The sequence below is a fragment of the Phasianus colchicus genome, chromosome 3, assembly GCF_987193195.1.
Source record: "Phasianus colchicus chromosome 3, bPhaCol1.hap1.1, whole genome shotgun sequence".
NCBI classification, from domain to species: Eukaryota; Metazoa; Chordata; class Aves; order Galliformes; family Phasianidae; genus Phasianus; species Phasianus colchicus.
This window is the reverse complement of record NC_143438.1, coordinates 79,002,625-79,028,851: the sequence shown is the minus strand read 5'-3', so window position 1 is coordinate 79,028,851 and position 26,227 is coordinate 79,002,625. Positions and strand designations below refer to the sequence as shown.

At 32.5% G+C, this 26,227-nt stretch overlaps 1 protein-coding gene across 4 annotated transcripts in view; it reads left to right on the top strand.

The window, feature by feature from the left end:
- Positions 1-26,227, top strand: part of CSMD3 (CUB and Sushi multiple domains 3) — a 549,229-nt gene that overhangs the window by 422,126 nt on the left and 100,876 nt on the right. For 2 of the 4 annotated variants that reach the window (XM_031591143.2, XM_031591142.2), the window contains 4 exons: positions 12,736-12,852; positions 23,255-23,368; positions 23,992-24,087; positions 24,963-25,166. In XM_031591143.2, coding sequence (XP_031447003.1) covers positions 12,736-12,852; positions 23,255-23,368; positions 23,992-24,087; positions 24,963-25,166 — 531 coding nt within the window. Of the gene's footprint in view, positions 1-12,735; positions 12,853-23,254; positions 23,369-23,988; positions 24,088-24,962; positions 25,167-26,227 lie in introns of all 4 variants that reach the window. The other 2 variants (XM_090137917.1, XM_031591144.2) reach the window with 2 other exon arrangements.

Genomic DNA, 26,227 nt, shown 5'->3' with positions numbered 1-26,227 from the left:
CTGTTGATATGACCTGGAGGATAGTTTTCTTTACTCATAGCCAGGAAAAGGGGTGCTTGCAACCTCATCATCTCCCAGTGTATTGTTTTCCTAAGAACTGAAATGTCAAAGGAAATACCATTTTTCTTTTGGACACGAGGTTGCCTTTTGGTTTAATTTCTGTGTATTTGTGCTTATATTAAATGTTTTGGGAAGTGAAACCTTTACACTGAAAGACAGCACATAGAAACTTAATTGGTTGGTTATATTCCCAATTCTTAAGCCATCATACATAAGCAAATAAAAAGAAGATTTTGGAAGGCACAAGACATTAGTTAGAAGCTTAATATTCATTACCTTACATCTATGATTATTTAGCATTCTCATTTATATTGAAAAAGCAACCAAAGAAAAAGTTTCTAGGGGGAAAAAAAAAAAGGCTTTTTTTTTTTAAAGAACGAACAGATGAAAAATGTAACTGAGATCTTAGTCAAACTCTATAATAACGGTGTTACTGAAGGATAGTAGTAACTGCATTTTATATTGATTGCAGTTGCTGTCCATTTATTTGTTGCTGTTCCTTTATTGTTAAAAACACTTGTAAGTTCTTCTAATATTTCATAAATTTAATGTGCTAAGCTGATATTTGTTCCTGCCATTCTTTTGCAGAGCCTCAGTATGATGAATTGACTTTAAAATAATTTACGTCACTTTTTGCATTTAATACATTGTCTTCATACTTTGAAGGTTGCAAAGGATTAATGACATCATGCGATAAAAGCAGATATGCTGGCTTGGTATCTTCACTATATAAGTTATAAGCATACAAAAGAATTTCTTGCAGAAATTAAGCCTCAGAAACACGTGTTGTGTTTTTTTTTCTTGTTAGAAAAAGGCCTTTGTCAGAAACTTTGAGAATGATATGAGTTTAAATGTTTGGTATTTATGATATAAAGAAAGCACCAAAGTCATTCAGAGTTGTTGCAGGAATTCAAAGACTTCTGCTTATTCAGCATTCTATTAAAGTAGAAAAGTTTTAAAGGCACACTTAAAATACGTGGAAGAGGTGGCAGAAGTGATCAGTTTATACACATTTGTTTTTCCTCCATTGCAAATCTGCAAGTTTAATATAAAATCAACTTACTTCTAATTTTATATTTGAGTTATGACTAGCTAAAAGACATTACAAAATGAAATTATTTACCATGGACATGCAAGCAAGTTGTGCTATCTGCTCTTGGACTTCCACTATAATAGAATTATTATAAATAGAGTTCTTTACTATCTACATAAGAAATCTTTCACTGAGCACTGATGAGGTACAACTGATATTTTTCTTGTATTGTGCACTTTTGTCATGCATTATCATGCTTACACAATTTGAGTAGATAAAACATACATGAAGATACGCTTCTATTTACTTCATAAAGCATAGGGACAAGATTTATGCTTTTATTTTAAAGCTACCTAGCTGATTTCTTAAGTTTCTGCAAATATTGTACAGCTAGTAGCTGGAAAGAAAAAAACAACATAGTAGTTTCCTCTGTATTGTTTATATTTATGGTTCTGTGCAATGTTACCCATTACTTTGCATAAGTTTGTGTTTAAAGTTGTGAAGAGTGAAATGACACAAGAAAAAGCAATATATGTGGATGGAGAATAGGAAGTCAGTTCATAAGACTGTCTCGGGTGCTCCAACATCTTTTCACTTTTCTTCTGCTTCAGTGAGTACTGTAGGCTGTTTTCCATAGGCTGCAGCTTCAGATCTTACAGGAGTCTAGTGAAGTAGTATGATGAAATGTTTGATTTCTGATTGCAACTCTATGCATTCCATTTGAAAATTCACAGTTTACAGAATGACAGGATGGCCTGGGTTGGAAGGGACCTCAGAATCATGTATCTCCAACCACCCTGCCACATGCGGGCCACCAACCTCCCCATTTAATACTAGACCAGGTTGCCTGGGGCCCCATCCAATCTGGCCTTCAACACTTCCCCTTGACATCCAAACTAAATCTTCCCTCCCTCAACTTAAAGCCATTCCCCCTTCTCCTGCTGTTATCTACGCTATGAAGAGTTGACTCCTCTCCTATTGTAGGCTCCCTTTGGGTACTAAAAAGGCTGTAATTAGGTCACCCTGCAGCTGCCTTTTCTCCAGGCTGAACAAGCCCATTCCTTCAGCCTGTCTTCATAGGGGAGGTGCTTCAGTCCCCTGTTCATCTTTGTGGCTCTCCTCTGGACCCTCTCCAACAGCTCTCTGTCCTTCTTGTACTGGGGGCTCCAGACCTGGACACAGTACTCCAAATGGGGCCTCACAGAAGCAGAGTAGAGAGGGACAATCACCCTCCCTGTCCCTGCTGGCCGCCCCTCAGTTAATGCATTTGTATAAACTGAAAGTAGAGTTGCAAATATATTAAAAGATTGATTTTTTTTCAGCAATCTTGGAACTTATACTCAAATTCTTTTATCAAAACAGAAGGTGAAGCTGCATTTTTTTTTTTTTTTTTTTACTATTCACAGGGCTGTGCTTAGACAATATATTAAAATGCATGAAATTGAAATTGTTTGCCACAACTTGAGTTAGCAGCGTCCTGGTTTCAGTTCAGACAGTGTGAACAACACACTGATGATTTACTTATTGTTAAGTGATGGATGCATGCCCAGGGTCAGGCAGAGGAGAGTCACCTCCATGATAGCATGGGGCAGGGAGTAGGCCACAACACAGGCTTTGCTGGGCTTCATCTGACCCACAGTCCGTGGTTTGACATGCCTGGGTTAAGTAACTGCAGAAGGGACAGAGTATTCTCCAGTTACTTATGCTGAATGTCACTTCAGAGAATGAGGCTGTGTTTTATGCTTCCAAAGCAATGCTCAAATAAACCGTATAAGCAGCATACTTTGCTTTTTATATTTTTTTACTTTACTTCTCATAGTTTTCATATATTACAATACATTCCTAATTTTCTTTTTGCCCAGGACAAGACATCTGTTTTATGGAATCACATAAACCATGTCTTGAGCACTTAGAAATAGAATTTCTATCAATTAGGGTTGCATTTTAAATATGTAAAATGCTACTCAAATGCTACATTTTGAAAAATAGTTGTTTATAGTCAGACTTGAAAATGCAGCTTAAGGACTAATGAAGAAATAGAAAAATTTCTTCTCAGTATTATAGTGGAATGGATCCCTTTCCTCCATGGAGAGGAGACTTAAAAGATCACCAAACAGGATTCAAAGTGCTTGTTAAAAAGCTGTGTTTTTTTGTTTGCATCTGGACTAAATCTAAAGTGCTTGCAAACAGCAAGAGCAGCAACAGTGTATATTAGGTACAGTGAAATATCTCCTGTGTGGAAGCTGTACTGCTTGAGATTAAAACATAGGGCAAAAGTATTTTGGAGGGATTGTAGGATTACTTAATTTTGTGTTTGTGTGTTACTATTAGAAAATTCCTGATGTAGTCAAGGATTTGGTTTCTGAGTATACCTTAACTTACAGTTCTCGTACTGAAGACTTTTTCTTTATGCACATATTCATTACACCTCTGTATAGACAAAAAACTATTGCACAGCAATGTGTCAAAATGCTAAAAAGAAGAAATCTAACTTTCACCTACTGGATTTGGCAGTGATGAAAGATTTGATTATCTGTATTTACTTCTTGAGATAGTGGACTTTACTGGAAATAGCTATAACAGTTAACAGTTCAAAAAGTTTTTGAAATGAATAAAAATACGGATATATATATATATAACCACATCAAATATTATTTTGAGTGTTTGAACTTTTGCATGTACATTTGAAAATAATAATGACTTTACAAATTTCATTATATAATAAACCGTGAGCAATTATTCATAGGTTTCTTTTAAAAAGCACTTATGTCATATAATTTACCATATAATGGTAATATATAATATTAATATAATGGTAAATTATATGACCTAATATAATATATTATATATATGACATATATTATACATATACATATGACATATATTATATATATGACATAATATAAGAAATAAAGAGTAGAAGTTAACTATAACAACCTAATTAAAATCAGTTGCCCGAGAATCCTATATTCCAACATGTTTAAGTAAATTAGAGAACTTTGTAAAACAGGGTTTTCTTTTCTTCTGCTTAACTAAGTCTGTGACCAATTTTTACAAACTAAATTTAATGAGGGAAATGTTAGGAAAAAGAAGAAAAAGTTTAAGCTAATCATCAAAGAATCATCATGAAATACTGTGAGTTTGAAGAGACCTTTATAGATCATCTATTCCATCTTCCCCAGTTTCCTAAACTGTAAATAAATATATATTTGTTTCTAAGTGTTAATATCCTTGAAGATTTTTTAGAATGCACAAGATTACTTTTTGGATGAAAAAAATCCCAACTGTTTATTCACACAGATATGCAAATATGTATTTTCCAAAGACACTCAAGTATGATAGAATCAGTCAGTAATCATGATAAGTTAATCAATAACTGGAATTAAAGAAACTTATCCAGTCATCTGAGCTGGCTATGCCTGATAAATATGCAGGCTTCTAACTTTATCTTGGGCAGCAATCTGAAGGTCCTAACTCTTGTGGAAGATTTCAGTAACCCAATCAACTGTAAGATTTATTAGATGGAATATGTTGGTGATTACTTGTTAAAGGCTCATATTTCATTTCTTGCACCAAGTTTTAACATCTTAATATTGACTGTCACAAAGGGGACCAGAGAAAAAAACTGTAATTAAGTTTAAAATGAAATTCAGTTTTTGAGTAGTTGAGTGTTAACATAAGTTAATGTAACAAATTAATTACAACTCTAATACCTATATGTGTATTCCAACCACTGCAAGAATTCACTTGTGAATTTCAACATCTAAAGAGTGTTTATAGGAAGAAAGGGGATTCTGTAATCTTCAGCAGGGTCTGTTATGATGAGGGAAAATGGTTTTAAACTAAAAGAGGGAAGATTTAGAATAGATATCAGGAAAATGTTTTCTACAAGAAAGGTAGTAAAGCACTGGAACAGACTGCTCAGAGGTGGTAAATGTCCAGTCCTTGGAGACATTCAAGGTCAGACTGGACCAGGTTCTGGGCAACTTGATCTAGCTGCAACTGTCCTTGTTCGTTGTAGGACTAGATGACCTCTAAGGGTCCCTTCCAACTCAAACAATTCTGTGATTCTATGAAAACCATTAAATTTCCTTCTCTATTGCATTACACTTCGTTTTATATTTTTATATTGCTTGGAGAATCAGTTACTGATTATGTTGGCATTTTTGAACAGTACTTATGTCAGGATATATACTGTTTTGTTTCCTGGATGAATTATTAGTAAAAGGCATCAAATTGTATTTAGGTTGTGTTGTGTAACAGTTGAGAGCATGTGTAAGTAAATGAAGGTCAGAGAACATTACAGTGATATTTTAATTGTCCTCAGTTCAAATATTAGTGTCTAGTTAATATCTTTTTATTTCAGCATTGTGATAAAAGTATCAAATTAATAGAGAAACAGCTGGCCTAAAACATATCAGATTTTCTCAGTGAGAGTATATATGATAATAATGTATACAGAATATATCCAAACTGTCCATAATGCACTCAAATTGGATGCCCTGGGAGGAATGGAAGAGAAAAAAATAATAATAATAATTTTTGACTCTGTAACCCCATACAAACAGAGAGATTCATTGAACTAAAACTGAAGACAACAGCAAAGCACTACTTAATGGTGACATAGGAGTCAATTAGAAAACTCATTTTAGAGCTTCACCAATCTGAAGCAAACTCTGAAAATAGAAACCTAAGCACATGGAAACAGCAAAGACAAGGAATACAACAGAAATTAGAATATCTATTCCAGAAAAAGGGAATCATCTTTAAATGAGGAAAGTAGGAATATGTGTGCAGCAGGGTTTTCAGAAATAACTACTGAAGTAGCAAACCTAATGTAACCACTGATGTACTTTGTAAAATATGAGAAAAGTATGGAAATTATTAAAGTGTCAGTCAAATATCATGACCAAAAACTTTTTCAAAGATGATGCAATTGAGGAAAAACTAAGTAAATAGTTATGCTATACTATGTTATTCTATGCTATACTACGTTATCTTGCTGAGGAGACTGCTAAGGTCCTGAATTAGAATAATTCCTTTCTCTTTAAGGAAATGCCTCCAAATGGCTACAACAGATATCCTGAAATAAAACAATAAATTGAAACTCAGCAAGATGTTAGGATTGGCTTGTATTTTCTGTGAAGCTCTGAAAGAGCCTAGATGTGAAGTATTTAAATACAAATGTTGATCTTACGGTTAATTTCCATAGTGAAAATTGGTAGAAATTATAATAAAGAATAGAATTAGCAGACACATGATGAAACTTATTTCAGAAAACTCAGTGTGACCTTTGAAGAGGACTGTAGAGTTTAATGGAAAGACAGTGAGAATATGGATTAAATTAACAGGAGATGCTGCAGTATCTGCACCTGGGATGAGGTAACCCTGGATTTATATAGGGACTAGGAGACAAAAGTCTGCAGGGCAGCCCTGCAGAAAATAGTCTATGGGTTCTGACTAATGGCAAGTTCAACATGAGTCAGCAATATGCCCTGGCAGTCAACAGCACCAATCATACCCTGAGGTGTATCAAGTACAGTATTTCTAGTAAAGGGAAAGGATTGTCTCACTCTGTTCTGTGCTGTTGCAGCCTAACCTCATGCACTGTGTGCAGTTTTAGGCACCAAAATATAAGAATGTAAAATTGTTAAGAGTAAAAAGGAGAGTTGTGAAGATGGTACATGGTCTAGAGGGAAAGATGTATGAGGAGCTGTGAAAGTCTCTCTGTTCGTTCAGTCTCAAGAGGAGGAGACTGCGGGAAGGCCTCATGGGAGAATACAGCTCCTCACAGTGAGCAGATGGGCAGCACTGACTTCTGCTCTCTGATGACAGAGACAGGACCTAAGGGAACGGCATGGAGCTATGTCAGGGGAGTGTTGAGTTGGTTGTTAGGAAAAGGCTTTTCACCGAGAGGGTGGTCAGACAATGGAATAGGCTCCACAGAGATAGTCAGGACACCAACTCTGTCAGATTTCAGGAAACGTTAGGATAAAATTATCAGAAATATGATTTAAAAATTTTGAGTGATCCTGTGTAGAACCAGGAGTTGAACTTGGTGACCCTTGAGTATTTCTTCCAGTTCAGAATACCCTATGGTCTTAACGATGTTTCTTCAGAGAATAATCTAATGTAGAAGCAAATACAGAAAGTGTATTTCATTTTAATTCTGCTGAGTTTTCTACTTAGAAGAAAATTGATATTCAACATTTCTTGGGGTATTTTGTGTTATATATAGTTAGATTCTTAAGTGTTATGACCCAATTAGAGTTTTTACTACAAGAAAAAATTTCTGCCCTCAGAATTATTATTAGACATTGATTTTCAGATTTGAACTTTGTAGCTAAGTTAGTAAGAATTTAAATAAATCACTGCATCCTAAAAATGATGCAAAGGCAACAAGACCGACATAGATGAAATAAGCATGACTGAAAGTTGGTGGAATTGCTGTATCCAAGAAAACAGCTCAACAGTAGATATTTTCCAGAGGCAAACTTATACCAAATTATTGTTTTTAATACACTGTAGCCATGTTTTCATGTCTCCGGATGCATTATGAATATTAATGTTTAGCAAGTCTTTTATTCCTGAACCTTTTGTCATTTTAACAAAAATATTTCTGTAAAAGTTGAGAAGAAAATATAGTCAGTGAACTGTGTAGGTTTATTAAAAAAATTCAAAAATTCTTCCTCCTTTTGATAAAGTCAGAGAAGTGATGGAGGACCATCTTGTTGATTTAAGGACAAAATTAGATACAACTGAATTATTTACATAATTAAATATTTTCCCAAACAGCTGCATGCTTAAGTCAGTTGTCCTTTATACATGATTACACTGATTTTGAAACCCAGGAATTCTTGCGACTATGTAAGGGAAGTTTAGCAGCAGTTAGAAGACAATAGGATAGATCATATCTAAGGGAAGTAATAAATTCGAAAAGAGTAATGTGAAAAGTTTCAGAATGAAGAGATCACCAAGTGAAAGAAATCACTATGTAACACTCTCTGCAAGTATTTTCTTGCAGAGAGCAAGAATGCAAATTGACCTTTGCATATGTCAAAGTGACAAATAGTTCATCTCTTAGTCTCATCTGCACTAAGTCCCCACTGCTGTATCATAGTGTCCATATAACTCTGAGAGACTTGGGCCTAAAAGAAACCTCATGGAAACCCTGCTTTCCTTTTCCTCTTACGTGACCGCATGTGTGCCTGTTGTGTAATCAAGACAGACATAATACAAAACTGAATAACAAGGAAATTTAATTATGAAACAGTAAGGGGAAGATCATTTACAAGTATAAAGGGCGGACCACTGCCAAAGGATATCCAGTTACTTATACAACAACCATTTTGTCATTATTACTATTTATGGTATTATGGTACTTATGAGCTAAGAAGTTATGAATGGTTGTATTAGTTATTTCCATAAGAGAATAAGTGAACCTCTAAAAAAAATAATAATTGTTCAATCTGTGAGGGATGCTCTGAAAGTAATGCCTCCTATTTTATTATGTTGGCCCACAGTGTCAGAGATGGATGTTAGTGATATGACAGTAGAGAGAGAATCTTCTCAACAATATTATATTACATTTTGTTGCCATGTGTCAGATGGCAGTAGAGGGGCACTCTGACAAAATGACATCTGACATGGAAGTGCATATGAAGCAAAGGTGTGGAATTGAATTTCTGTCTGTGGAAAAAAAATGTACCTATTGAAATTCATATATGCGTATTGAACATTTATGAAGACGAAAGAGTGGATGTCAGCACATGACTTGAAAGACAAGCCATGTTCTGGATGGCCATACATATCTGTCACACCATGAAAAGAAGAGCATGTCAATCAGCTCATTTGTATGAATTGGTGAATTATGGCCAGAGAACTATGTAGTGAGCTGTATATTGGCTTCAGTACATTGGAAACAGTGATGGAAACACTGGAATATTGCAAGATAAGAGAGGCACATGAATGCTCATGCAGAACATCATATACAAGTTTGTGAGGACCTATTGAACCAATACAAGCCTGAAGTTGACAGTTCCCTGGATCATACAATTACCAGTGATGAGATGTGCTATCTTCTCTATGAGCTGGAGTCAAAATGGAAGTCCATGGAGTGCCAACATGTGAATTCCCCATTGAAGAAAAATTTCAAGACAAAACCCCCTGTGGATAAAGTGGTGTGCACTCACCGTCATTTGGGATAGGAAAGGGATTCCTCAGGATTTCCTGGAAATGGAATAGCCATCAAATCTGCTACCTTGCAATGCTTACTAAACTGATGGCTCTAACTTCCACATTCAGGCCAGCAAGGACAACCTTTCTCTTGTAACAATAATGCTAGGCCCCATACCACTTTGAAGACTGTGGAGCACACTGACGGTCTTGACTGGACTGTCCCATCCTACACCCACCACATAGTCCAGATTTGGAACCTTCTGACTTCCATCTGTTAAAGTTGATGAAAGATGGACCACATGGGCAGCATTTTCTATCAGTGATACCGTCATCATAGTAGCTGTGAAACAGTCGGTCATCTCCTGCTGGTGTAGATTTTTACGGCTACAGTATGCAAGCTCTTGTTCACTGCTGGCAAAAATGCCTAGCTTATGGTGATGATTATGTTGAAAAATAGTGTTTTGTAGCTCAGAATTTTGTCTATCAAACACTGTTATTATGCTCTTTGTATCCGTTGTAGTTTCCATGGAAATAAACAGGAGGCATTTTGGAGTGACCTACATACTTGCCAAGCCAGTGTTCTTGGACAGCCCAGCTGCCCAAGCTCAGCTCAGTATCTTTCATAAGGAAAACATGCCATTTGTAACTACTGTTCAGTTGACGCATATTTAACCCTATGTTCATTAAACATCACTAATCATTTACCTCTTATAAAAACTTCTCAGAGATCACTGTTTATAAAAATAAGACTACCAAATAAATACGTTAATACCAATTACAAAAACTAAATTAAACTTTCTTCAACTTTAACTTTAGAAGTAACTTTTATCAGTGTTAATTATTAATAAGAACAAAGAGAATTTTGAAGGTTGTATAATTTTTTTAAAAAAAATTGAGAAAATATCTGTTCTTACTCTTTTACAATCATATGTGTAGTTGCCAAGGAAATTGTTTTGTGTTTTTATATTTATTTTTCATACTAGTAGTGAAAATTCTACCTTTCCAATTTTGTGAAAAATTATGGTTAAATCTATACACTGTTGAATAATAATTTCATTTGAGTAAATCAATAACATTTTTGAAGTGTACTAACATTATTTATTTGTTTGACACAAATTTAATCTGTGGTTTTTTTCCTCTATTTATAAAGTATGATGTCCTAGTGACATCACTATGATTCTGCAGTATGTTTTCAGTATTATCGTGTTGCATCTCAGTATCATGTGTTATTTATTAAAGATAGAACTCAAGTCACTCTTAATTTTAGATGCACAGATGTTAATATCAAAATTTTTTTCTTTGTAAAATAACTATGTTGAAGTTGATACAAATGTGGTAAAGTTGCAATAAATCAGATTTTTATGCATTTAAAAAATAATGCAATTGAAATATGTTTATGGAAAAAAAATGCATGTTTTTCAAAAGAAGGGTTTGGCATATTTGCATATTTATTTCCTTATACTATTACTTTTCTATAATAACAAATGGTATCTTTCACGGCATGAAATGAAGGAATGGAGCAGAATAGGAGTATAAAGAACATGGAGTGTATAAGTAAGTCTTCTCAATGCTGGGAATTGAATATATAGCTATTAACTAAATTTTGAGTATTCTTGGTGTGTGCCATTCAAATTTTATTAAAAATTAGGAATGAAATTTACTTGATCATAATTTTACCTTGAATTTGCATATTCCATTATTGATTAATGAAATATAATAACAATATGAGTGCTGAGTAAGGCTGTATTATTAGTCTTGCAGTAGCTCATTTGTCCAACTCATGGGCAGGAAGGAAAGAAATTATTACAATCACTTTTCTCTAGTTTCAATCTCTGTTTCTAATGCTCTTCCTTATTTACCTCTGTTTCATCCAAAATGCGGAACAGAAAATTTTGATTACTTACAAGCTGATAAACAGATCAGTTTTCATAAAAAATACTTACGAGATTTAGCTTGTGAAGAGTTTTTACTTTGTGTTTTTCAAATAACTCAAGGTAGACAGTTCCTTGGATGAGAAGTTCAGCAGAGACTCTACTACCTTTTGGCAATATTTATATTGTCCAAATATGTTTTCAAAAGGAAGTGTGAATTTCTCATATTTCACAAGTATGTGTTAAGATACTGAGATAATTATTTTAGCTGTAAAAAACAATATTTCATGTTTTGTTATCGTAGTACTTTCTGTGTAATTCGGGTGGCTTGCGTACTAGTGCAATTTCCTGAAATCCATTCTCAAAGATTTAGAGCCTCAAAATGATAGAATTGAAAGATGTGTTCTTTTCATGGTATACACTTCTATAACTAAAGGTAGTCATAAAATTCATAATTTCTACATAGCTTGTATTTAGTTTTACAACTAATGAGATAAAACCTGAAATAACAGTAAGAAAAACAACTTTTTTCTTATTTAATAAAAATCATAAGATAATATTTTGAGATCATACCACAATAATAGAATTTTTCATGTTTAGCATGAAACACTGAATAGTAATTATTTTAGAAACTCAAGTCTCAACAGAAGTAATATGTAGTTGTAGATGCATATGTAACCATTAAACTCATAAAAATGGTTAGAAGAAATATTCTGAACAGTTGTCATAATCTTTAAAATAGATTTGTCTGCTGTATATAAGAAGTAGGTCATATCCATAGGAAAACACGAACACTTACTACTATTGCACAAACATCTGATATAGGAAGAGAAGAAAAAGCACTCTTGCTTGACAATTTTGACCAAAACCAGATGCTAATTTTTGTCAGCCTTGGAAAAATACATTGTTGTAGTAAACCGTGTTGCTATTGATCTGTGATTTTCTCAATTACTATAACTATTAGTAGTACAGTAAATAAATATGTATGATAAAGAAAAGTGGTTCCTTGTAATCATAGATCTATATATATCATTTTCTAAGTAATTGAGATATAAATAAGTGACACATCGTGTTCAGTCATGGTGTTGCTATTTGAGTAGTTTTGTACATCATTTTGAATCATGAGCCTTATTGGCAGGTGTAATTGTTTACTAGTGTGCTGGAAGGGTGAATAACCTATGTCTAGAGAATAAAGCATCATATAAATGAATAACAGTTTTGTACACCAGAAATAATAGCATGCTCCCAATAAAATAAATCATAACATGCTACCAAAAAAAAACAAAAAAAACAAAAAAACAAAAAACAAAACAAAACAAACAAACAAAAAAAACAAAACACATTTTATTAAGATGGTTGATATATGTTAAAGAAAAACAGTAATTGACCTGGCAAACAGCAGAGTGCAATCAATTTTCTTTTGATATATGAGCAAGTTGAGCATACTCAGTGTTTCACATGATATAGAATGTAATCTAACATTGAAGAATAATAAAATTTGCTCTTATACCACATATCAACATATAGCAAATCACTTTAGCTGACTTTTTTCTAATATTATGTTATTCAAAAGTACTTATCTTCAATTTCTAGCACCTTGTGGAAGTCGGTCAACAGGCTCTGAAGGGACAGTATTATCACCAAACTACCCCAAGAATTATAGTGTTGGTCACAACTGTGTTTACTCTATCACTGTTCCTAAGGAATTTGGTAAGTAGATATAATCTCATAATCTCATTCTCTTTTTTTTTTTTTTTTTTTTTCTTACTTGGATATTTTCAACACTTTTGGATGAATTGTGTGAGTTGAAAAAAATATTTTAAACTGGTATCTCTGTTTATACTTTTTATCTGATATTTTCATAGTGCACTGATTTCTCAATATACTTGTACTTATGATTATCTTTAGAAAGTCCACATGAGGTGAAGAAGGGAATATTTGTCCTAAATGTATGATAATTCTCATAATTCTGGGCTTCTCTGAATCACAAGTCAATGGCACAGTCTTTCATAAGAATTAATTTAGACCAGCATGTCTATTTCTCTTTTTCATACATTCCCAGATCCTCCATCAAAACTTCACTCCTATCCCTAACATTGTTTTGTGATAATATGAGTCTTTTAAAGATACCTTCTATTCTTCAAAAAGAACAACCGTCTTACAGCACTGTTTAATCTCTCCTTATGAATGATTTTATCTCACTTCATTATTAGGAAGTGCCTTTGATGACTACTGATAGCTTGTCATTTGGACTCCTTGGTAAACAGTGTGTCGCATAATCGTTTGTTACATAAATAACTATGCTTCACATTTATGCTTGAATATGTAAGACTTTATTCTGACCTGAAGTTTCTCTTTCAGTTCACCAAATAATAAATGCTTGTGGATGGAAATGAATATTTATAAATCTTCTTTCATGTTGACTTTGCAAACATTTTATCCAAATTAAAGACAATATTTGAACTGTTGTGTAATCTATCTGCTGTACTTGTGATTACTGAACTCCCTTAATATTCAATTAATTTGTTCTTAGTTTTAAGGTGGAGGTGCACAGGCTACTACAAAATAAACAGGTTTTTAAAAGTAATGTCTCCAAAGATGTGGGGATCTCTATTCCTCTACAGTGTTCAAAAATATATATATACTTTTTTGCACAGTTCTTGATCAGTTTTGAATTGTTAAGCTTACACTTTTACCTAACTTATCTGTTTTAGACAGACTGGAATGATTTTATCTTCTGTTTTCTAGCAAAACTAATACTTATTAGATATTTAATGACACAGATGACAACATGCAAAGATTCACAATTACTGATATGAAGGATTTGGTTGAAATATTAGTGCACTGTACTTTGTATCTTTGACGTTCTGGATAGAAATGTAGTTTTTTGACTTCTACAAGCAAAGTATAAGTAACTGGAATTGAAGACACATTTCCCAAAATAACACATGGAAATGGAGGTGGGGGGAGGGAAGGATTGGAGCACGGAAGGAACTCCGCAATTACTTAAATCCTTGTATAGACTTCTGCATACTTGGAATAATTTGCAAATACTCATTTTCTTTCCACAGTAAGGATGTTAGGAACAGTATTAAGAAATTATATTATTTCGGGTCTTGTTAAAATAAGTAGCTTACATTCACTTACATTGCTTTGATGTGGATGGTGTAGAGCTCACTCTGACAAGATGGCAAGATGGTCCCCGAGAAATACTTTACAAGTGCTTTGTGGATTAAGACACCAGATTTCACCATGATTTCACTTGAGCTTCATGACATGTAGATTTGTCAGCGATTATGGCACAGCAAGAATAAATCAAAACAAATTTTTGAGAGACTGAAGGAGTACTCGAGTAAAGCTGCTGACATAAAATAATTTTAAGAAATTGACCTAGAGAAAATAGCAAAAACTTTTCTTTCATAATCTTTTCTATTGTGCTGGTTTTCAGAGTGAATATAGTATTCAACATTTTCTGAATCAAATCTTTCTAGGAAATATTTTTGCATCCAATTAACTGTAACTTCTTAGGATAGATCACAGTTTCAAAACAGTTAAACCAGGTTGATATAGGAAAATACACTAATGATGGAATAGTTTAAATGTGCAGGAGGAAGCTTATAGGACTGGATTATTTTTGATGGAGTGAAAGGAAAATCTATTTCATGTGCACCTTTTCAAGTTCTGCTGCCCAAAATTCTGCGGGAAAGTCATTGGTCTCTGGACTTTTTTTCAATGCTTCATTATTCTGTCATGCAGAATTGCAGTTCGAATATTTCATGCCATGACTGATTTAAGCTAAAAGATAAATGATTCACAAAAACACACAGTGCCACAGGTAGTCTTTTTAAAATTTGGAAGACTCATCTTTGACACTTTTCCACTGATATGTTTAAAATGCTGTAATGATCATTAATTGTTCAGTGCTGGAATCCGGCATGGTTACAATTAAGATGCATACATTTAAGATTTCATTTTGTTTTCCTGATGTATATGAATTACTGTTTATGCTCTGCTAACATAAGTGTGCCATTTTAAATTAATATTATGAACAGTAAAATGAATTTTGTATCATCATGCTTCAGCAGATGGATTTTCTTTCTGCCAAAGCAAAAAGATAAATTAAACATAAACAGGTATAAAAGTGAATTTATATGCTTTGCTATCAGAAAATTAGGTATCTGCTCTCCATAGCCACTGAATTTTATTTATTTATTTATTTATTTATTTATTTATTTATTTATTACTGCTACAAAGGAACTAAAGCAATATATATGCTTGGGGAAAAAATTGTCTAATTTATAAGGAGACAATATTTGCTTTAGGTTTAAATGAAGATATAACATTAGAGGAATGGCACTTTACTGATAAACACATTTTGGGACAAGTTTTCTTGGCAGTTTCCTGCCTTACTGTAAACAGGGAGGTTAAATCATATAGGGTTTTTTGTTGTTGTTGTTGTTGTTGTTTAATTCCGAAAGGTGTGTGTACAGTCTGCCAGCAAAAAAACACACAAAGAGCAAATAATGCTGTCAACGTGGTTTTCATGCAGTTTACTGCATCCAGAATCATTAGATGACTTAAAAACTCTATCACACTAGAATTATTTCAGTCATTTGATTTCAAACTCAGTTTACATTAGAAAAGAAAAAAAAGGTGAGGGCAGATCATGACTAGCAGAATATCCCAAGTGACAGCTTCACATCAAGAGGGAATAACAACAAAATGGTATTTATTATAATACTTTATAAATACATTACAAACATTTTCTTTTAATAACTTGAACGTAGCACTTTATTCTCACTTAAGAAATCTGACAGACATGTATGGAATGACATTTTAAAAAATGTGCTGAATTTTATTCTCATCTTAGAGTGAATAGATATGTCTTGCCTTAATATCTTCAACCAAGCAGTATACTGTTGAATGGTAGGTTCAGACCATATAACATGTTACATATGTTATAACATATTTATGTGTATGTATATATATATATAAAACAAATATATATGTAACATATATAACATATACAGACCGCATGTTCTGAGTCAGGATGTAGGCCAGTTACAAGCAATATCTCTCAGGGGTTGGTCTTGGGACGGGTGCTCTTCAATATCTTCAGCAACAACATAGATGATGGCATTGAGTGCACCATCAGCAAGTTTGCGGATGACACCAAGCTGAGCGGTGCAGTCCGTACATTGGAAGGAAGGGAAGCCATTCAGAGGGACCTGGAAAGGCTGGAGAAGTGGGCCCATGAAAACCAAATGGAGATTCAATAAGGCCAAGTGCAGGGTCCTGCACTTGGGTCACAGCAATCCCAGATATTTAGGAAAGACTGGGGGAAGATCTCCTTGAGAGCAGCTCTGTAAGTACCAGGCCACAGAAATCACCAGAAAACGGATGCCTATACAACTCTGTCAGAATGTTCTTGTTTAATTTAATGTAGACACTAGCATTTTTAATATATATCTTATGTATTTAATTTCTTTCTGTTATATATCTTTACATTTAGTACATTTTAAGTCTTAGAAGTGCATTCTGACATTTTGTTTAATTTCAGTTGCCTTATGTATTTATTTTCCTAAGTCATTATTGAGAACGATGGCAACACAAATTAAAGCAACAATAACCAGATGTGAGTCAATCATGCTATTATTACTATTACTATTATTATTTTGCTACAAAATGTATGCAAATGTCTGGCTTCCAAAATTTTTCCTTGGAGGCTTTAATCACATTGTCCTAATATTTGCTTATGCTAATAGAATAGATGCAAAATTTAATAGAACAACCATTTTAAAATGACTACAAGTGAATAATTGGATACAAAAAGAAAGGAGACAGGAAAGCAACATACTTGCTTCTGAAAAATAAAGTATTCAAAGATTTGTTTGTAAAACTAGAGGATAATCACTTATACAAGTCAAGACTGCAAGCAACAGAAATATTAAGCCAAGTTTAATGAGGATTGCAAACCCTTTTTATTTCTTTTTGCTGCACAGGTAATTGCAAGGAGACCAGTGAAAGAAATTTTGAATCTTTGAAGACTGTGTATACACAGAGTAGTGAACACAAATATCTAAATCAATACAGATAAAGTTACTTGTGAGAGGAATTATTTATATCCAAAGGAATATAATGAAGAGGAAAGATGACAAATACGGATTATAACTGTTTGAACAGGGCCTAGGCCTGAAAAGGTTTATAAATTGAGCACTTTTTAAAATGATCTTTTTCTAGTTCCTTGATCCTAGTCTTATCCCAGCTAGCTATGTATATAGCCTGGGAGGAGAAATCCTTGAGAGTAGCTCTGCTGAGAAGGACTTTGGGGTCCTGGTTGATGAAAAACTTAACCCACAGTGCATGCTTGCAGCCCAGAAAACCAAAGGTGTCATCGGTTCCATCAGAAGAGGGGTGGTCATCAGGTAAAGGAGATGACTGTTCCCCTCTATTCTGCCCTTGTGAGACCCCAGCTGGAGTACTGCATCCAAGTCTGGGGCCTCCAACACTTGAAACGTGAGGTTTTGGGAGAGAGAGCAGAGAAGGGCCATGAAGATGATCAAAGGGTTGGAGCACCTCTCCTATGAATACAGGCTTGCTCAGCCTGGAAAAGAGAAAGCTGCAGGGACACCTCACTGCGGCCTTACAGTATTTAAAGGAAGTTTATAAATATGAGAGAAATCAACTTTTTACATGGGTAGATAGCAATAGGACAAGGGGAAATAGCTGGGGTCTGGGCAGAGTAAAGTTTGCAGTGCTTCAGTGCTGCAAGTATTTCCTTTTTGGTATAATATGGTCTATATTGATACTACGTTGTAAATAAAAATAAAAATAATAATAAAAATATAAAAAAATTGCATATTACTTTAATTTGGTTTATTGTCCTTGATGAAAAACATTTCTCTGTCTGCTTGATACACTTTGCAAAGTGACATCTCAGATCTGGCTAGAATTTCTAAACTTCATCACAGATAACACTGCAAAAAGCAGTACTTATAAATGAAGCTCAGTTAGCTATCTGGAGAAAAATGCAAAAAAAAAGGACTTCCATACATTTTTAATGCTGAGCTCCTGAAGCTCAGTTTTTAGAATCTACTAAACATTATTAATGCTTTAAGATACTAGTATAAGATCATTTGAAAATCCACCAGTAAGAGATCTGTGTTAAAAAGAGAAATGGAAACAGGGCACTAGAGTAGAAAGAATGCCAAAAGAAAGAGATTGTCTATCAGCTACTGATTTTAGTCAACCAGCAAATACTTTTTCCTATTCTTAATAGGACTACCTCACTACTTCAGGATGCTTTTTAAAGACTTTAGAGAAATGATAGAATGAATCAGAAAACTGAAATATAATGCTGATAATTTAATGAATTTGCATGCTCAGTAAGATTGGGTTTCATTACCTTTCTGAGTTAAGGGATTCATCTTCTTAAAACATTTTTAACCTTTCTATGAAACATCCTGTGAAACCATCAGCTTTTCTGTATGTATGCCAAATTCTTGTAGACACATATTGGAGAAAGTAGATTTATTCCTTAAAATATAGTTTTATTGTTAAAAGAAAAAAAAAATCCAAAATCTACCATTAATTACAGACCACATTCATTTTTTGTAAGTCTATTGATTTTTCAGTCATTCTCTTTTTGGGATGGAAAGATGGGATGATTTACTTTTTCTAAAATACACAGCAAAAATTGGATTACTTTTACTTTCTCCAGAAATTAATGTCTTCAGCATACAATCTGGCATGCAAGAATTTGAAGCAGTCTCCGTGATTTTACTCCACTTTACTGACAAGTAACCATCATTTTGACAGGGCATTCCTATCAGCAGTCCCTCAGACTTTGAAATGACTACTTATATTTAAAGAGGATAGGAAATAGAAAGGTTCACGTGTATGGCAACTTGTTTTTTATTTTTTTAATATTTCAAATTGCTCTATATCATTGAATCATAGAATGGCCTGGATTGAAAAGAACCACAATGATCATAGAGTTTCAACCCCCCTGCTACGTGCAGGGTGGATTTTTTAAGTAAAAAATTATTATATGGATGCATTTGAAATGTTTATTTTCTCAGTTATTGCATCCAATTTGCTCATTTATGGACTATTGGAGAAGTGAATGTATATTTCTTTCTCTCCTGCTGTTCCTCTCAGAATAGATTTGAGCTGTTGAAGTATAAATAGAGAACTGAAAGTATTGAGGAAAAAAGGCTGAAAGCAGACTTCTGAAAAATAATGTTTCCTTTGGGCTATGGAATGAATGAAATATAATTTAAAACATACAGCAAGGAACAGTTTGTATTTCTTTCTAAAGTTACATGGTTCTAACTAACAGTTCTGAAAATGTATATAATTGTCTGATCTGAAAGCACTGAAAAGTTAATTTCTTGTTGAGAGAAAAATGATTGAAGGAATGTCAAACTTCTGGTGGAGAAAAAAGTTCAAAGCATAATTATATATATATTATATGTAAAATATTTTAATGTTTCCCATTGGGTCTCCATTTTTAATGTTTGTGAATTGCCATTTACTAAGACCAAAGTGTCAAGATTTTTATTACCATTTGAGAAAATCACAACCATCAACATTGTGGTTAAACATTGTGCAGTTGTAATGTGTATACATAATTAAGTACTATGAAATGCCATATAAACATTTTGTTGTTGCATTTTGTGGTGCAATCTTTTCAGTTTATAGATTATCTGAATGCTATGCATAAGAGAACTGAAATAATTCCAGATATTGGAACTTACTGTCTTTATAAAATAAAACTTTCTTAAAAATATATTTCTGCATACGTCCATTAGAAATAACTATTTGTAAGTATCTGTCACTGTAACTATCTATCACTGTCACTATTATGGTCATTCATAAGTATTATCAAATATTATCAACTGACATTATCAGACTTCAGCCATGATAATGAAGTATGATATAGTATATCAGTTACCATATTTAAATTTTGTAAATTGCAAAATTAAATCTGTATTGAATAAAATTTGGACCAAAATTAATTAGAAATATACAGAGGAATATATACAGCTATTAAAACAATGTGAGTACTGGAAAATGGCACAATTTGCTTGCTTAAATGTGTGCTGCAATCCTATCTCTTTAAGTACTTAAATCAAGACTTTACATTTTCAGTAGTTATAAATGATGAAGCCATGGACCTGGAGCATAAGAATTCCACCATACCGGGTCAGAAAACAAGGGACTACCTACTACAGTGTCCTCTAAACAGCAATAAGTGTGGAAGTTCAAATAAAAAAGTTAAGCTCAGGACATATTTGGTTTTAGTAGCTCTTCCTTATGAGTTCTTTCATTAATTTATATAACTGAATTTTGGCCTATTTAGGTTTAGTATTTGTGACAAACGTTAGCAAGCAGTTCCACAGCTTAAATGTGTATTCTGTAAAAATAAAAAACACCATCTGTGATTTAGATAAGTTTTTGTGTGCTTTTCATTTAGTGGTTTCCAGTTCTAATACTTGAAAGGACAGCAAAAATCACTCCGTGTTCAGTTTCTCCATATATGATTGTAGACTCTTGATGTAACATCATTACATTTTTTTTTTTTCATCCTTCTCTATACTTTTTGTACTTTCAGTTATTTATTTATGGCACTATGGAGCATAATCTTTTGTTTTAACCTCCAGATCTCACCAACAACAGTTAATATTCAATTCAAAGTCCATCATTCTGAATATATAGTAGAACGATTTTAATATGCAGTATTTTATACTTCTCTACAATGATTTTCATCTAATATTTTATTATTAGCTATTCGTTACCATAATATATTTCTGTAACTTTACAGTTATTTCTTCTTTTTACTTAACAACATCAACATAATTTGCAACTATTCGTAATTTCTAAACAATATAGTATATTGAATATTCAGTTTATGACCGACATTCCTGCACATCTCCCTGCATGAAGAAAATTATTTATTCTTGTTGCTTTCTTAAATTTGATCCACAGACATTTTTTCTTTAAAGAGCATTTGCTAAATTAACTTGTGGATTGCTTTATGGAGACTAAAATGAAATTCTCTTTCTAGTTAACATATGCATCATTTCCTTAAGATAAAAAATTCCAAGCTGAGTCCTAAGGAATTGATAGAAATGTTGTAATGTAAATTCATGGGAGTATAAAAGATAAAAGCTTGCTAACTGATAAGTCATTACAGTATGCATTTTTTCCCAGTACAGCCATAATATCATATTGCAGGACACTGGGTATGAGTAGCACTAATTGTCTGGTGTAACAGATATTTAAATTCACAAGCATTGGCTTTTCGCTTGGTAAAACAACATTAGAAATCACATGTGTAAAATAGATATGAAATAATTTTCTATTATTCTGATTTTTGAAAGGACTATAGCATTAATCACTAATGTATCTGAGACCACTATCATAAACACTGCGCTGAATGACAGAAAAATACATGATTATAAAACATTACTAGTATCCAATTAACTACCTCTGTTACAAATAAGGGCTACAGGTAGAAATGAAACAATGTAGAAAATGTCTGCACATTTAATTATAGAAATGTTTTAAAGAAAAGAAGAAAATGAAAAAGAAGAAAAAGAAAAAAAGAGAAAAAGGAAAAAGAAAAACAAAAGAAAAAGAAGGAAAAGGAAAAAGAAAAAGAAAAAAAGAGAAAAAGGAAAAGAAAAAGGAAAAGGAAAAGAGAAAAAGAAAGAGAAAGAGAAAAAGAAAGAGAAAAGGAAAAAGAAAAAGAAAAAGAAAAAGAAAAAGAAAAAGAAAAAGAAAAAAAAGAGAAAAAGAAAAAGAAAAAGAAAAAGAAAAAGAAAAAGAAAAAGAAAAAGAAAAAGAAAAAGAAAAAGAAAAAGAAAAAGAAAAAGAAAAAGAAAAAGAAAAAGAAAAAGAAAAAGAAAAAGAAAAAGAAAAAAAAAGAGAAAAAGAAAAAGAAAAAGAAAAAAAAAAGAGAAAAAGAAAAAAAAAAGAAAAAGAAAAAAGAAAAAAGAAAAAAAAGACAACTTGAAGGATTCATATTTTTTTCATGTACTTTATTAGGCTTTATTAGAATGTATACATTTGAACAAATGTAAGTGCCTAGTTTCATATATTACAATAAAAAATAAAATATAATGATTTGATAGCCCTTGTTTATCTCTAAATTCCTAACTTGGATAAGGAACCAGAATTGAAAACAGATTATATTCTCTTTAACTGTTACTGATACTACATTTTTTATTTCCACATTTTAAACCCTTTATAATCCTTATGACACTTTTCCATCCACTGCTAATAATGATAATAAAAGTAAGATATAAATGTTTTGTAGGTAGTAGGGTACTCATGCTGTTGTATGGTCATTTTTCTTTTTCGTTGTTTACATGTGTTGAAAGGGCAAATGCCTGTTGATGTGAATGTGCTGAACTTAAGAACAAAAATAACATTCTTCCATTCAGTTGTTCAACTAATGTGATTAAAAAAATAAATATATTTGTGATTCAGCATATGAATTCCCAAACATTTCTTACTTTGATTTAGCTGTTCATTTAGTTTACAAATGTATAAAAATGCACTGAATATTAATGTTCTTAAGAAAAATGAAACATTCCACAGTCTGAAACATTCAGGGGTTTATCAACAAAATTAATATATAAAACAAGGTATATAACAATTTGCCTAGAATTATCAAGGTGGATATTGGACTGATAATTTTGGTGAGGAAGCAAAAAAATTTAAAATATATTCAAGAGCAGAAATAAGTGTTTTATTAAATTTTTTTAATAATTTTGTATGATTATGTTTTATGAAATCAAATATTTTCTCTATTAAAATTTATTATATTATATGAAAATATATGTAGACCTTCACTGTCTCTTTTCTATGCAGAATTATATTTTTTAACATTTTACTGCTGTTACAGTACAAAAAAATAACAGTGTACGCAAGGATATTTGGTTACTGATCAGTAAAATAAACTAAGTGTATTTTTAAATAAAACATTTTTATATCAATATATTAATGCTTATTTTGTTCTCTCTCTTATTTTTTTTTTTTTTTTTCTGTTCCCTATTTTTGGCTGTTGATGCTTCTTGTTTTTTTCTCCTTTCTGTTTGATCAGTGGTTTTTGGCCAGTTTGTATTTTTCCAGACATCACTCCATGATGTGGTTGAAGTATACGATGGCCCAACTCTGCAGTCATCTTTGTTATCTTCTCTCTCAGGATCTCATTCAGGTATCTTTTAATAGGACTGTCATTAAATTGTTGTTCATTTTACATAACCTATAAAAATAGTGCAGGTGAAAGAAAGAAAAGAAAGCTTATGTTGTCTTAGATACAATTTGGAGAAATATGTGAAATCTGGATTTGGAAAGAAAAAATCACTCAGAACAGTTTTAAGTAATGAAGAACAGAAGCCAAATAAGATCTTTTTTTCCTATGATATTTGGTTATTATAGTGAGTATTTGGGGCTTCTTTCTTTGTGCTTTTATTGCTCTTATCCAGTGAGTAATTTAAAATGAGTATTGGACATTTAGAAGGGAAAGAGGCATATATGTATAATACAGTGAAACTGTATATTTTATACGCATGTTGACTTGATTTAAAGATATGTGTTATTTTATTTATGAGGGAAATACATATATTCATAATACCTGAGACAATTTTCAATCTCTCTTTTTTAGAACAACATAACACTGCCAATTTAAGATGTTGAAATCATATATATTTTGTGAAATTACTGAAGCAGAATTGTATTTTGAGTGTTGTTTTATCTGCAAAGTTATTGATAATTATTTTGAATGCTTCTTTAGTAAAAAGTGGTTATGGTAGCTTTGTATTTGCTCTGTTTGAGTAGGTGAATCCCTTCCACTGAGCTCAGGTAACCAGATCACAGTTAGATTTACTTCAGTTGGACCAATAACAGCTAAAGGATTTCATTTTGTTTATCAAGGTGAGACAGTCTGGAAAAATGTGTATGTTTATTCATTTTTTCCACAAATTGCATATCAAGAGAGAGGAACAGGGAAAAAATGTAAAGGAAAGTAATAGCCTTTTAATGATTTAAGAAGTTTTTTTTTTTTTACTTCTGACTAAATAATGTTTTACGACTGTTCTTGTATCTGTATTTTAAAAATTAATTATTTAAGAAGCGTAAGATAGGTTCCAAATTTAAGAAGACAGTTATATATAGCAGCTGTTTCTATGTTTGCTAATCTGACTAGTGCTAGATCCATCTGGCTGCTCAAACTGGCTTCTCTCTCAGTTTAAATATGAATAACTGTAAATGATATTACTTGTGGTTGAATCAGTGATCTTGCTATTTTTAAGCTCTTTCTCTTGGTATGCATTATTTTCCTTTTTATGAGTCAAACACAGAAATTGTAAAACATCAGTGCTTGTAATTGCAATTCATTCTTCCATTATATTTAAATCTTGATTTGATAGGCAGAAATAAGCATTAAATAAAAGGGGGGAAAAAAAAAAAAAAAAAAAAAAAAAGTAAATATCAACCTGACACAGAAATGTGGTTTTGTATTGGCTGAATATTTCACAATAGTATCTCTTTTCGTGCCATTTTAGAAAGGTTTCAGTGTAGATTCAATACATTACTTTTAATCTTGGAAAGGATATCAGTACTACACTCTTCTAAATAATGGCTCTGTCAAGTAATTAATGTTGTGAAGATCAAGTTGGGGATTAAGCAAATATTCTTAAGTTTCAAATAATTGTATGTTGCCTCTAGTCATTCTGAATATCTATGGTTCAAGTTCTGTAATCTTTCATTAAATCTGGAATTAAAATCCATAATTGTTTGTGCGCTTGCAGCTGTTCCAAGAACAAGTGCAACACAGTGCAGCTCTGTGCCTGAACCAAGATTTGGAAAAAGAATTGGAAATGAATTTGCAGTTGGGTCCTTGGTTCTGTTTGAATGCAATCCGGGATATATCCTCCATGGGTCAACAGGAATTAGATGTGATACAGTACCAAATGCATTGGCACAGTGGAATGATTCACTCCCTACATGTGTTGGTGAGTTCTTAAAACTTTTTTATAGAACTAATTGCTTTCAAAATTGTAGGCCATTATTTCTAGCTGAATGTGTTCTTTTTTTGCCATCCACACAGTATTTTAATCCTGCCTACTATAATTCACTTTCTTCTCCATTCAAGTCAAGATTCTATTACTCTTTTTACTCTAAACTTGCTGTGATGTTTCAGTAGTTTCATGAACGTACTCTGCTACTATAATTTACAGATTGGCTTCATTATATTAACATAGGAGATTGGCTGTCCCTTAGTCAAGAATTAGAAGTAAGTTTGTTCCCTCACTGACTTCAAGACTAAGATGCTCTCTCACCTTTTGAATCTTTCAAAAGATATTGCAACCTACAGTAAAGAAGACAAATATAGGAAAGATTTATAAATCACAGAAATAGAAATAGTAATAGATAGATTTAGAAATAGTTAATATTTCATGGATTAAAAAAAAATAAAATAAAAAAGCAAGCAGTATTTTTCCAGAGTATACACTTTTCTGGTCATACAAGATTAAATTCTCAACAGTAAAATATTAAATTAATGTGCATCCTTTCACATTGGTAAAGCTGATTTGCTGCCCTTGGAAATCTGGTGATTGCTCTGAAGAGCCTCAAAGGAAAGAAATTATATTCATACAATTTTCCATATGTTTACATCTCAGACAAAAATCCTCTGATTTGCATGTTATATTTTAATAAAGTTGGGATTATTTTTTAATATGGAAAAAAATCAGTTCTTTATAAATTTATCAAAATTGGATATCATTTACATATTTGGTTATCATTTACATAGATGCTTTCACAGAGCCATCAAACCTTGCTAATTATAACATCCGTTGCAGTACTGACTACATAATGCATTAATTTTGTGCAACTGAGTACCATAAAACCTATTCATTTTGAGGATAAAAACATCTGAAGAACACAGTTCCCAACTAAACATCAAATGCATGCATGAGTTAAAGTTAACTTTACTTTTCTTGACAGATAACAGATTTTTTACAAAAGAAGTCTACTGCAACAGCACACTATTGAACTGATCTCAGCATTAAGG